This window comes from Danio aesculapii, chromosome 12, assembly GCF_903798145.1.
Source record: "Danio aesculapii chromosome 12, fDanAes4.1, whole genome shotgun sequence".
Taxonomy (NCBI): domain Eukaryota; kingdom Metazoa; phylum Chordata; class Actinopteri; order Cypriniformes; family Danionidae; genus Danio; species Danio aesculapii.
The window spans coordinates 48429628-48444368 of record NC_079446.1 but is presented as its reverse complement, the minus strand read 5'-3'; the positions used below and the strand labels follow the sequence as shown (position 1 = coordinate 48444368).

Genomic DNA, 14741 nt, shown 5'->3' with positions numbered 1-14741 from the left:
ATATTTACAACGGATACATTTACTCTACTTGCAGTACATTTTTAGGCAAGTAATGGTACTTTTACTTGAATATGATTATTCAGTACTCTTTCCACCACTGCAACTGACCCAGTTGGGATTTGTATCAGCGACCTTCTTACTGTGAGGCCACAGTGCTAACCACTGAGCCACCATGCCTGATCACGAACAAAAATGAAAACATCAAAATGTTGTTAAGAGGTTTCCATTTATTTTAGCAAAATACAGAGATGAACCGCATGTGTTTCACTGTGAACGTCACATAAAATGGATTTAAATGAAAATACAGTGCATCACAGTACTTATATTATGGTTACTGAATATATAAACACGTTCAATGTAAAGCTGATAATATTAGAAGTGCCCGAACTGACGACTGTTACAGTCAAATATGCAGAAAGTCCTGAACAGAGGACAAAAATTACTTTCTATTCACACAAATGTTCCCAAAGGTGCTGCAGTCAGTAAATCTAAAGCTCAGGTAGATCTCATGCTAGTCTCTGTACAAAAATATCCATAAATTAGCAGTTTTCTGTATATTGTGATTATGAATTCTGCTTTTGAGTTGCATTATGGGTGCTTGATCTTTCCTCCAACAACTTTTAACCTTGAAAAGTTTGAAAATGTGACTTTTATTGACATTTTTAATAGATTCGAGTGCTATATCGTCTGTGTTGGTGTGTATTATACAACAAAAACCTTATGATAAACTTGCGGTACATTTTCTGTTACTTACAGACTTATTTCTCTATATATTAATGCTTATACATTAGATTTTTCTATATATTTTTTTACTAAAATGTCAATAAACGTCACTGTGTTAAACTGTACAGTTAAATTTCCAACATCAATAGTCAACAGAGCAGAGATTAACATCCCATAATGCAATTCACAACCACAAATAAGCAGAAAACGCAGGTGAATCACTAAATACAGAAGCTGTACAGATATGTCTTACAGTGTAGTCATTGTAAGTGTGTGTGTGAGTGTGTGTGTTGCAGATGCTCAGTCAGCGCTGTTTGCTCTGCTGCTTTTTGCTCTGCCTCTCTTGATGTTCTCCGTTCTCCATGTAGGCCTGAACGGATCTCCAAAGCGCTCGGATGTTCCCCTCGCCGAAGCCTGTCGCTCCTCTGCGCTCGATCAGCTCCAGGAAAAACGTGTCCTCTGCGAACAGCGGCTTGGTAAAGACTTGCAGAAGGTGCCTGAGAAACAAACACAGCCAACTCAATACAACTGGACTCACAGGGAATTTTAATGTTCAGTCAGCCAGCTCAAGTACTTCCAGTAAACTGTAAAAGCATTACAAAATCGCCGCGTTTAATATCTGATTTCTTCAAAAATCAATGATCTTCACTGCCTGATTGATATTTGACAAAGCGGGTCTTAGACCACACAAGAAGCACTGCATTAAATTCCAGTGGAGCAGTGGGTAGCACGATCGCCTCACAGCAAGAAGGTCACTGGTTCAAGCCTCGGCTGGGTCAGTTGGTATTTGTGTGTGGAGTTTGCATGTTCTCCCCATGTTGGTGTGGGTTTCCTCCGGGTGCTCCTGTTACTCCCACAGTCCAAACACATGCGCTATAGGTGAATTGAATAAGCTAAATTGGCTGTAGTGTATGTGTGTGAATGCAAGAATGTATGGATGTTTCCCAGAGATAGGTTGCAGCTGAAAGGGCATCCGCTGCGTAAAATATGTGCTGGATAAGTTGGCGGTTCATTCCACTGTGGCGACCCCAGATTAATAAAGGGATTAAGCCGAAAAGAAAATGAATGAATGAATATTTTCCATAACTTTTAAAAGTCAATATTACAAGTCTTATTAATATTAAGTCATAAACATTATATAATTAGCCTTATTTATATATTTTTATAACTTTTAAAAGTCAATATTATTAGCCCCCTTAAGAGATTGTGTTTCTTTATTGGCTACAGAACAAACCACTGTTGTCCAATAACTTTCCTATTTAACTAAGTTAATGCACTTGAGCTCAACCACTCTCACTGGCAGAGCTGTGATAAAACAAATCACTATTGGCTGTTTTATTTAAAGGGGAGGAGCTACTCGATGTCCCGCCCTCTCTTCATGAACCAGCTGAGATTACTACAAACATCGAATAAAAAAAAACGCACATTTCAAAGCACTTCGCAAGACCTTTAAGCTGCTTTGACAATCTATAGTGTTACCGATGGCCATCTGTGGTCCTGTCTGTGTGCGTCTGGATGTCAGTGTCCAGCAGAATCCCATATCGACTTAGTGTTTGAGGATCATAACCTGCATCCAACATCTCCTGCTGCTTCCCCACCTGAAAACACGTAATTATTTAATATATTTTACGGGATATATTTGTAAAAACATCCATCAAAGTGCTCTCAGTATAAAAATCTCATTTAGTAGGCTTTAAAGAGCACCTATCCTGCAATAATCACTTATATAAGGGGTTTAAGCACAGTTATCTGTCAGCAGTGTGTGAATATAACCAGCCTCCGATGGTAAACATTTATTATTTCAATTATTGGTATTCACACATGATAAAAGCAGTCTGCAGAAACACTTTTGCCAATATGTTTTGAGTGTGGAAAGCTTGACGGTGTTTAGATGTTGGTGGTGCATCGTTCTTCAATAAACACAGATCGAGTGTGAATGCGGTTTAGACACAGACCTCAGTGTAGTACGCCGGAGGAGGAGAGAAGAACTGAACTCCGGCCTCACTCAGAGTTTGAGCTGTTTTCACGATGTCCTCGGTGTACAGGCCGATGTGCTGGATTCCTGCTCCTCTGTGCTCATCCAGAAACGTGTCCACCTGATTCCTGCCTGAAATAAATATATGGATATATATTTGCTCATATAAAACTGACACCACTAGATCATCTGCTAGTGAAGGACAACGCTGGTCAGTCAGATTCATTCATTTTTCTTCAGCTTAGTCTCTTTATTCATCAGGGGTCAAAATTCCGCAGCGGAATGAACCACCAATTTATCCAGCATATTTTTTACACAGCGGATGCCCTTCCAGCTGCAACCCAGTACTGGGAAACACCCATACACACTAATTCTCACACACTACAGCCAATTTAGTTCATCAATTCCCTTATAGAGCATGTGTTTGGACTGTGGGGGAATCCGGAGCACCCGGAGGAAACACACGCGAATGCAGGGAGAACATGCAAACTCCACTGGCCCAACCGGGACTCAAACCAGCGACTGAGGCCACAGTGCTAACCATTAAATTCAATTGAACACTAGCATATTTGTGACCCTTTTTCACAAAATGATCACAAAATTGTCTTATGTTGCATGGGTAAATTTGTGAGAATAGCCAAAAATACATCGTTTGGGTCAAATTTTTATTTTATGCCAGATATCACTGGAATATTAAGTAAAGATTGTGTTACATTATTTCTTTTCCCTACATTTCCTTTTGTAAGTGTAGCAAAACATAATATTTGATTAGTAAATAAGTATTGCTAAGAGTCATATATACCCTGTAAACATGGATCTGAACCAAGCGGCAACCTCCCGCTCTCCCTCGGGAAGCTAATACGGAAGTAACTGAAACTGCAATTCATCAAAATTCCGCTAGTCCTGGCTCCATAATAGAGCAAAGTGCAATTGAGCCCACTGTTAGAAGGGCCAACTTTACAGCAGAAAAAAAGGTGTTTACAGCCTGGTACAAAGAACGATTTTGGTTCATATAGCTATTATTACCCTCCATGACAACTGTGAGGGGGGTGAATTTTTTTATAACTCATCCATTTCCTTTATTTTAGGTTATATTAGGTTTGCATAATTAAGGGCGTGGCCACTTGAGTGACAGCTAGGTCTCGCTGGTCGCCGTCACTTCACCTCAGCTGAATCCGGCAGATTAGCCACTGATCTCGGCATATTCATCGTATTTTTGTTTTGTTTTATGTGGCTTTACACAGTCAGCTGCCTTTTGGACTTATTTCTTACAATTATCAGATGATATGGGATGCTGTGTGCACTTAATTGTGCTCACAAACCGTTCATGTGGCCTCCGTTTCCCATGTGAGTAAAGTTATATACTTATATACCATCTCTATATATGTATTTGTTTTATTTAAGATCATTTATCATTAATATTTTTCTTTAGACCCGTAAAGCACTCCAGAATGTGACAGATTGATTAGCTGTAGGCTCTAGAACCGTCATCTGAAGCGTTGTCATACAGTGTTATGCTGGAGTTCATCAATAGTCTTGCATTTACTAACACAGATTATATCTGAAGTGTTTGGAAGTAATTCAGGTTTTCCTCCTGTAGAAAAACGTCATAAGAGCAATGTTTAGTGGCTCAATGTATTACTACAGTGTTTTTAAAAGTCTAAACACTTTATGTATATAGTGTACAGCCAAGCACATGTGGTCAGAACACAACCGAGTCGCAGGTAATAGAGTATCAAGCGTTTCTCTCAAAGTAAAGTCTGTCTGCAAGGTCTAAGCAAAGTGCCAGCAGGTGTCTGTAGCTCCGCTCACTCTCACGGATACCACGTCCATATATTTTACAGTCTATGATCTGAACACAAGCAAACGCAAACTATTGGATTTGAGTTCAAGCGAAGCACCTTATTACTTTAAATTGGAAAAAAACCTCAAAGGCCGTCCCATGTCCAGTGGATTAAAGAAATGACTAGTAATCTTGCTCCGGGGAAGCGGACATACACTGTTAAAGGGAAATTACAAGATTTTTATAAAATATGGACCCCCTTTCAACCCTTTCTTAACCAGGTGGACTATGCTTTCACACTCTTGTTGGTGTCTTATTGTATTGTTCAGATGTCTTACATTTTAGCAACAATTAACAAATTTGTTTAACCAGAAAGCTGTGAAACGCAAGTTGCAAAAATGCATTGAACATTGTTATTATTTATTTATTTATTTATTATGTACTGTTATTATTAGAATTTATTTAATTTATTTACATATTTATTTTCACATTTTTAACCATTTGTCTTTTCACTTTTTATTTTTATTTTTTTTATTATTTTGTGTGTGTGTGTGTGTGTGTGTGTGTGTGTGTGTGTGTGTGTGTGTGTGTGTGTGTGTGTGTGTGTGTGTGTGTGTGTGTGTGTGTGTGTGTGTGTGTGTGTGTGTACTGGTTTTCATCATTAAACAGTATTGCACATGTTCTGAGTACTGTCATTACAGGGGTGTAGATTTTCCAAACACTCCTGATATTGTTGTTGTGGATGAAGTAATGAAAATCATCCTCATTATGGAAGTAGGCTGCTGTTTTGACGCACACATGGATTTGTGCTATTCAGCTAAAATGTCAACCATTAGTAAATGCTTTAAAAGCGTGTGGTTACAACACAAAGTTAGTGGTTTTAATCTACGGTAGCCTAGGGCAGTGTTTCCCAACCCTGTTCCTGGAGGCACACCAACAGTACATATTTTTAATGTCTCCCTCATCTGACCCATTAACTTCAGGTGTTGGAGTCTCTTCTGATGTTCTGCTGAGTTGATTCAGGTGTGTTTGATTGGGGAGAGGTGGAAAATATGTACTGTTGGTGTGCCTTCAGGAACAGGGTTGGGAAACACTGGCCTAGGGCATGTTCATAAACTGTGTGTGAGGGGTCTACAAATTGCTGGACTCACTAAAAAACACTCTAAACAAATTGCAAAGTAGTGTTCTGTGTCTGCAATAATAGGCAGTCTTCATGTATGGAGAAGACGATGCCATCTCTATCCCTAATCTAGTTACTCACTACTATGCGCAGACTTGACTGAGTGTTTTAATATTGTCACACAAAGGAAACTCAATGGTTGTATCTACTGCTTGTACTGTGAAACATCACAGGCTCTTTATGATTATTTGGATGTTGTGTTGCTTTAATTAGTATTAGTCATTCCAAATAAAATTCATCAAGTGTGTGTGTGTGTGTGTGTGTGTGCGTGTGTGTGTGTTGAAACCCACTAAATATACTTGGAAAGCATTGCTAAGAGCTTCACCTGGACAAATATAGGTGATTTTATCAATATTTAGTTTTTCTTGACCCCCAGATTCAGATTCTAGAAATAGAAAGCTTATTTATTTAGCGTTCGTGTGATGTGCTACTCTAAATGTCTATTATTTGTTTAGCTTATTGAAGCTGAATAATCAAGCCATCTGCTTTAATCGATTTAAATGTTTTTAAATAGCTTTCTGTTGGTGTAAATATTAGCGGTGTCAAACTTAATTGTTTTTTCGGTGCACCGCGATGCAGACAATTTGGTATCGGTTCAGTAATAATCATAACCGGTTATTATGTACTGACGTCATTTATCTCATATGCGCTATGTCGTGGTAGCTTACTATGGCGAGGGAGGCGAGCACAAGTATTTACAATGTTCAAACTATGTAAAAACGCAGAAGCTGTGCACTGTGTGTGTGTTTGCTGGACAGTCTTTCACTGACACTCACAGCAGAAGCCCCTATTTCACTGCGATTGAGAGAATGAAAGTAAACTCTCTCTCTCTGTGGCCCATTTGACCTGCTGGCGTGGCTTTTCCTCTCCTCTCGGCTGTTACAGCGATATTTCTGGATACAGACACGAGCGTGTGCCTGCAGGGTTTCTCCACCGTGTCTATCATGGGTCTGCTGTGATCGCCGCTGCCGTTTATCAGCGTCTTTCATCTGTAAAGAGCGCCAGCGCCAATCGCAGCCCTTTCTGTTAAGACAAGGCTCAGAGAGCGAGCGGGATATTCATATTTGTTTATTAGCTATAAATGCTTGTGTTGTTTAAAGGTACAGTTTATATATCTGATTGTTTGTATTAAAGGACAAAATTGTATTACAAATAGTATATAAATATACATATATTTATACATTTAAATACAAGAATTGCTGTGCTGTGAAGAAAAGATAAAACTGTGTATGGAAAGCATCGTCAATGCACCGTGATGCACCGAGACATCGAATTGAACCAAATCGTGAGACCAGTGTAGCTTCACACCTCTAGTAAATATGATGTTATTGTAGGATAATATTTGGATGAGATGCAAGTATTTGAAAACGGGGAATCTGGGGGTTAAAAAAAGTGAAATACTTGATAAAATCACCTTTAAATTTGCACAAATGAAGTCGCTCCATTGACTTTGAAGTGTCACATGGACAAGGAGGCACCCTCCCACAATAGTAAGTCAATGGAGCGGTTTGGATTGTTTGGCTGCTTCTCACTCAGAGCTGTTGCTAATGAGGGAGAGATGGTCACTAGTGGGTGGGTTTTTGCTCCTCTGATGACACATACAAAGGCAAAATGTCAATCAAAGTGTTTCTGCAGACTGTTTTTATCAAGTGTGATTATAAAAAATAAAATGAATACATGTTTATCATTAGAAACTGGATATATTCACACACTGCTGACACACAACTGTGTTTAAACCCCTTATTAAAGTGATTTTTGCAAAATAGGTATACTTAAAATTGGCTGAGTGCACCTTTAATATGCAGAAGGTCTGAGATGTCACCTTGCTCAGGGAGAGACTCTGCGATCACAAACTTGCAGTCTGGCTCCTTTTCATCTTTAAAGGGCAGGTTAATTCCAGACTCACTACATTTCCAGTATTCCATAGCTGTCAAACGCAGCCCGATCCCGTCATGGTTCAACACGTATCCCTCATCTACATCCTCATTCCTGCAAACAGACAACTTCTGTCTACTTCTGTCCAAACAGCTTCCACAAGGTGATTTTGCATCATACACTCACCGGCCACTTTATTAGGTACACCTGTCCAACTTCTCATTAACGCAAATTTCTAATCAGCCAATCACATGGCAGCAGCTCAATGCATTTAGGCATGTAGACATGGTCAAGACGATCTGCTGCAGTTCAAAGTGAGCATCAGAATGGGGAAGAAAGAGGATTTAAGAGACTTTGAACGTGGCATGGTTGTTGGTGCCAGACGGGCTGGTCTAAGTATTTCAGAAACTGCTGATCTACTGGGATTTTCACGCACAACCATCTCTAGGGTTTACAGAGAATGGTCTAAAAAAGAGGAAATATCCAGTGAGCGGCAGTTCTGTGGGCGCAAATGCCTTGTTGATGCCAGAGGTCAGAGGAGAATGGCCAGACTGGTTCCAGCTGATAGAAAGGCAACAGAAACTCAAATAAATCTCTGAACGCACAACACGTCCAACCTTGAGGCGGATGGGCTACAGCAGCAGAAGACCACACCGGGTGCCACTCCTGTCAGCTAAGAACAGGAAACTAAAGCTACAATTCACACAGGCTCACCAAAACTGGACAATAGAAGATTGGAGAAACATTGCCTGGTCTGATGAGTCTCTCTGGTCTGATGAGTCTCCATTTCTGCTGCCACATTCAGATGGTCGGGTCAGAATTTGGCCTCAACAGCATGAAATCATGGATCCATCCTGCCTTGTGTTAACAGTTCAGGCTGGTGGTGGTGGTGTAATGATGTGGAGGATATTCTCTTGGCACACTTTGGGTCCATTAGTACCAATTGAGCATGGTGTCAACACCCCAGCCTACCTGAGTATTGTTGCTGACCATGTCCATCCCTTTATGACCACAGTGTCTCCATCTTCTGATGGCTACTTCCAGCAGGATAACGCACCATGTCATAAAGCGTGAATCATCTCAGACTGGTTTCTTGAACATGACAATGAGTTCACTGTACTCAAATGGCCTCCACAGTCACCAGAGCTCAATCCAATAGAGCACCTTTGAGATGTGGTGGAATGGGAGATTGGTATCATGGATGTGCAGCCGACAAATCTGCAGCAACTACGTGATGCTATCATGCCAATATGGAGCAAAATCTCTGAGGAATATTTCCAGAAGCTTATTGAATCTACGCCACAAAGGATTAAGGCAGTTCTGAAGCCAAAAGAGGTCCAACCCGGCACTAGTTAGGTGTACCTAATAAAGTGGCCAGTGAGTGTATGTGCCCTTTAAAACTACTTAATTAAATTAGTAAAAAATTGTGTAACAATGCTAATTTTTTACAGTGTGTTGGCAGCTGACCTGTCAATGAAGAACCTCTTGAAGCCGAAGTTTCTCCCATACCAGCCAGTGATGTGCGCTGTGCTGCTCCTCGGACAGGCGTATGTGATGTGGTCAAAGTGAGTGATGGGACACCGGGAGCGGTCTGCACCCTGACAGCCCGAGCTCACCTCATGGAAACCGGGCAGGAATGGTCCCTGGTACCGGGAGCTGTCGATGAGTGTGTGGCACACGTTACCCACCGGGGAACGCACAATGGAGAAGGTGACCCGGCCACGGTCATCCTGGAGATTGAGGTAAAGTTGGTGTTAAATAGACATATTCATTCAATGACAACTTGTGAAACGCTCCCTATATTGTTTACCACACTATTTTGAATATTCGGCCTGAAACAGCACTACAAAATAACATTAGCACTATTTATTTCACTGTGAACAATGTTGCACTTTGATAGTATTTACCTGCTAAAATGATTTCCCCACCGTTGGGTAAGTTACTTCCAAAAAGTAATTAATTATTAATTACATCTTTAATTATTGTGTCTGATAAATAACTCAATTATTCAATCATTTATTAAATCACTTGACTCAACTTAAAATTCATTGCATAAATGCACTACATAAAAATCTCAATGCTGTATAGATGATAGAAATGAAACTAAATGAGGACTTAAATCAAAGCCAAACAGGACATTTTAGCTTTATTAAAAAAATTATCACTTTAAGAATAATAAACATTGTAAGTATCAAAACAATAAACATTTCAAAACACAATATTTCTCGCATGCCAATATTGACACTCATTTAATCCTTTTCAAAATGTTCAATCTTCTGAATCAATGAATTACTCTGCTCTGCTTCTCTGAATTGATTCATCCAGAACTGTTGATTTTATGTACAGTATTTAAACAAGTACACTATAAGCAGGATGCAAATTAAAGGGGGTTTGGGGGTGACTGACCCCCCTAATTAACGCCTGATCCCCCCTAAAGGATGTCAAAACAACATGTAAAGAGGGGTCAGCTCTTTAATACTGGGAATTTACTCTGCTCTTTATTTTAAATAATAATAATGTTAATAATTAAAATGATATAATATAAATATACATTTGACCACCCCTATAATGGTTCATACCACTGTGAATGCATAATCACAGCAATCAATCTGCGAGAAATAACTCATTCAACAGTCTGAAACCGGCAGATCTAGAACACTGCAAGACTGTTTTCTCCTAAAATAGGTGTTTGTTTCTACATATGGCCTAAAAGTAAAGTCAAATTAGAGGCATAGTTTAACTTAAAGTATCCTCAGAAGTAGCTAATCGGATACTGTATATCAGAATACACTAAATATCCCACAAAACACTGAAAGCTTTAATACATTTCCTTAATAAATTAGATGTTATATAAATAAATACAGAAATTTGATTCACTGAAGCATGTATTACACAAACTAACATTACTGAAAAAGTTGACCCTCCTAATCATCAATGTATAATTCGCACCCTGATTATAATAAAGTAATTAAATTAAATGAAATTTAAAAGTAAACCCTTATCTTTCTTTTTCTGACGAAAGTAATCTGATTACAGTAACTAGTTACTTTGTAACTACTGTAATTACACCAAACACTGGATTTTCCTATTTAGAACTTGCAAAGAACACTTATCTGAACTTATATTATTAAAGTCCGCTTGACCTGGCTGCGAGCTGATTGGATATAGTAAAGTAGGCGTTTCATTCAGGAAGATGGGGAAAATATTCTCTTTATTCTCCATTTCCACCTGGGGATACTCTTCCTGAGGCCCTCAGACTATGCAGAGTCACTGATTCGATCCAAGACCAACGACGAGATGATCCCAAGGTTTCCATAATCCTGGACCAGGCCGTATCCTGAGCAGCTACTGTGATAGTCATGGAGGAGTGGAGAACATGAGACTGATTCTTGTGACGCTCCAGAGACAGACGAGTCTTCGCTGAGGCCAGCTTCCAGCCTCCGCCACTGAGACTGCAGCTCTGCACAAGACGTTTGGCCAGCGGAGAAATTAAAATGGTCGTGCCCAACTGAGCCTGGTTTCTCTCAAGGTTTTTTTTTCTTCACTTTCGCCATTAGTGAAGTTTTTTTTCCCTCTCCGCTGTCGCCACTGGCTTGCATTGTTCGGGATATGTAGAGCTGCGCATCGTTGGATTTGCCCTTCAGTGTTTGGACTCTCAGTAGTGATTATTAAACCACACTGAACTGAGCTCAACTGAACTGAACTTAAACACTACAAACTGAACTACACTGTTCCTATTTACTATGACCTTTTATGTGAAGCTGCTTTGACACAATCTACATTGTAAAAGCGCTATACAAATAAAGGGGAATTGAATTGAATTGAAAAGGGTTTGGGGAGAATTATTACCAGTGTTGGGGGTAACGCATTTAAAGTAACAGGTGTTACTTAATAATATTACTTTTCTAAGTAACGAGTAAAGTAATGCATTACTTATAAAAAATCAGTAATATTATTTGAGTTTGGCGGCGCAGTGGGTAGCACGATCGCCTCACAGCAAGAAGGTTGCTGGTTCGAGCCTTGGCTAGGTCAGTTGGCATTTCCCTTGTGGAGTTTGCATGTTCTCCCTGTGTTGGCGTGGGTTTCCTCCGGGTGCTCCAGTTTCCACCCACAGTCCAAAGACATGCGCTATAGGGGAATAGTCCGTATTATATTGTCCGTAGTAGGGTTGGGTCGATAGACGATACCATCGTCCATCGCTGATGGCCGGTAGACATCACGATGCTGAGCCGGCATCACAATCCTGCTCCCGGCCCTTGTCAATAATATGATCCTGCACAACTTGAGCAGCTGCACGTTCAGGACCGCATGTATTCACCTTATCCTTTGCCGACCAGCGGGCGCAGCCATTTGAATCTTTTTGGCTCGAGACTTCCGATTTCATTCACTTCCATTCATTTTTAGATGTTAAAAACTGCTTGTTACGCTGCTTGCTGTTGCAAACTGATATTTTCTTATTATAATATTCTACTTGGTCTGTATAATAATGCAAACACTTGTTTGTAGAGAAAGTAGTTTGACCGTTTTCTGCCGTTTATTATTCCTAGTCATTTCTCTCATAGGGGACCTAATCAGAAGTTCTAAAACAATCGCGAAAACAGACGCACTTCCGCATTTTAGAATAAGGTCAATAAGACCGCATTTATAAAACCATATTTTTTTTGCAGCAGCGTCACCTACCGGATTGGATGATATAGTGAAACTGCATTTCTAGGACCATAGTTTTGTAACAGCACCACCTGCCGAATTGGTTTCAGGATTGCCTTTCCAGCGCCACCTACCTGATTAGATGATATAGTGAAACTGCATTTCGAGGATCGTAGTTTTGTAACAGAGTGATTATTGTTGTAAAATGCACCAGAGGTTAAAGTGGGAAACACCTGCTTTGAGTAACAATTTTTAATTTAAACAAATTAATTTACACCTAAAATATAAAATAAAAATGTTTTTAAACTTTACGCAAATGAAAAAGTTAAGTGCCTTAAAAGTCTTACATTTCTTGAAAAATACTGTATATTTAAAAACCCGCTTAAATTGAACTAATTAGCTCAGTATTAGGGAAAATAAATTACTTACCATAAAAAGTAGCCAAGTAACACAACTAGTTTACCTTTTAGGGCAGTAACTCAATATTGTAATACATTACTTTTTAAAGTAACTTTCCCAACACTGCTTATTACAATCTAACAGACTCCTCCTCACTCCTGTTTGTTGTCAAAACTGACAGCTAGAGGGGCGTGGTTAAGTATGTTAGCCACGCCCAATATCTCAGACCGACGTAATCTGAGAATTAAACTGAAAACAAATCATTTTTAGATTTTAAATTTAAGATTACAAGGGCAAACATTTTTGTTCTTAATGACATGCACTGATGTTCACCTCACAACTAGCAATGTGGACTAACAAAATCAACATGGTTAGCTTTAATCTCATGCGTCTGAATATCAAACCAACTCTACCTGGAGCTCCGCGGGCGGCTGGAGGAACTCACACCCGCCGTGATCCCGGAGCGCGCGGCTCGCGCTCGGTACATCGGTCACCTCGAAGCACACGTTACTGACGGTGTCCACCGGGTAGTGCTCATGAGCCCCGAACACACAGCCCGCGTCCCGGTGATCTCTGACAGCGCCGCAGTCACTCAGACTCGGTCTCTCGTTCACCACGAACACCGCGGATCCTCTGCGGAGCGCGAGCTGCTTCGCCCGTTCTGCCCGTCGCGCCGCGAACACGTTAAACTGGAACCGCGACACGAGCTCGTGCGCGACTTTATCCACGTTTGAAACCTGAAGGGAAATGTGGTGCAGCCGGCTCAAATAGGCCGCCATGTTGAGGTGACGTCACTCACAGGGGTGTGTCAAGCTGTCATGTAGATGTCACTCATAACCATGTACATCGTGTTAGAAAGCTTTACATTAGATGTCTGTGGTCATAACAATCACATTCAATTCAAGTTTATTTCTATAGCGCTTTGTACAGTAATTATTGTTTCAAAAGCAGCTTTACTAAAGGTGCACATTACTGCATTACAATCAAATTAAGTTAAAGTGACGATCAAATATAAGCTATTATATACAGACATCATTAACCTGCAATCTTATAGTATATAGGTGATGAATATGTTTACATGTTTAATGAAGTTACATGATTCACATCTATAAAATACTAAAAAAAAAAGACGGAAAATCTCTGAAATACCAGAAAACTGCAATTTTTTATACAGCAAAAGCCATATTTGTTTTTGTTATATCTTTTTCTATTTTTTATTAATACACTTGTAAGAAGTATAATTGTTTCATGTCCATCTTGCTGTATAGGTTCTGCCTATAAAAACACGTTTCTAAAATACCTTTAAATTTATTTAGTTTTCATAAACAGGCTTTAATAAGTTAGTCCCTTACATATAACTGTTCTCCACGTCGCTATTTAATTCGGAACATTTGAAATGTTAGATATTGAATGAATTAAATGATATGAAATAAATCTCTTTTTAATAGCTAGTTTATTAAAAACAAAGACTATTCACCTTATTCTCCGTGTACGAGTGGGCGCAGCCATTTTAAACATTTTGGCTCGAGACTTCCGGTCTCGTTCACTTCCATTCATTTTTAAACGTTAAAAACAGCTCGTTTTGCTGCTTGGTGTTGCAAACTGATATTTTCTTATTATATTATTCTACTTTGTCTGTATTGTCATGCAAACACTTGTTTGTAGAGTGAGTAGTGTGACCGTTTATTGCCGTTTATTATTCCTAGTCATTTCTCCCATAGACAGCTGAATCATAAGTTCTAAAACAATCGCAAAAACGCGCACACTTCTGCATTGAACAATAAAGTCAATAGAAAACAATTATAAATAAAATATTTAGTGATTTTATTTAGGACAAGATCTCACATACATGCGGCCGAAATGAGTTTCCTTCGAAGGGTAGCAGGGCGCACTCTTATGGATAGGGTGAGAAGCTCTGACACCCGGGAGGAGCTCGGAGTAGAGCCGCTGCTCCTCCACATCGAGAGAAGTCAGCTGAGGTGGCTCGGGCATCTGTTTCGGATGTCTCCTGAACGCCTACCTAGGGAGGTGTTCCAGGCATGTCCCATCGGGAGGAGGCCTCGGGGAAGACCCAGGACACGCTGGAGGGACTATATCTCTCAGCTGGCCTGGGAACGCCTCTGGATCTCCCCGGAGGAGCTGGAGGAAGTGTCTGGGGA

The 14741-nt window shown here is 39.9% G+C and overlaps 1 protein-coding gene across 2 annotated transcripts; it reads right to left on the bottom strand.

Moving 5' to 3' along the window:
* Positions 1–209: 209 nt before the first annotated feature.
* hpdl (4-hydroxyphenylpyruvate dioxygenase-like) lies at positions 210–13367 on the bottom strand. Of its 2 annotated transcripts, none has more exons than XM_056470135.1 (6): positions 12996–13367; positions 9004–9266; positions 7454–7650; positions 2679–2830; positions 2203–2321; positions 210–1220 (listed from the first exon to the last, which is right to left on the bottom strand). In XM_056470135.1, exons 1-6 carry the CDS (start codon positions 13359–13361, stop codon positions 1028–1030), a joined length of 1290 nt encoding a protein of 429 aa, XP_056326110.1. In that variant the 5' UTR covers positions 13362–13367; the 3' UTR covers positions 210–1027. The 2 variants fall into 2 exon arrangements, with proteins under 2 accessions (XP_056326110.1, XP_056326111.1); XM_056470136.1 differs by having other exon boundaries at positions 7484–7650.
* Positions 13368–14741: the final 1374 nt, after the last annotated feature.

Bases quoted from the DNA above. Each gene is read 5' to 3' on its own strand.
- hpdl (XM_056470135.1), bottom strand. From the start codon at position 13,361: ATGGCGGCCTATTTGAGCCGGCTGCACCACATTTCCCTTCAGGTTTCA. The intron at 2,831-7,453 runs GTGCACTCAGCC...TATTTATTTCAG, and splicing joins AGACCTTCTGCATATTAAAG to GCAGGAATCAGGTGGACACG. The intron at 1,221-2,202 runs GTAACACTATAG...TTTGTTTCTCAG, and splicing joins AGGACCACAGATGGCCATCG to GCACCTTCTGCAAGTCTTTA.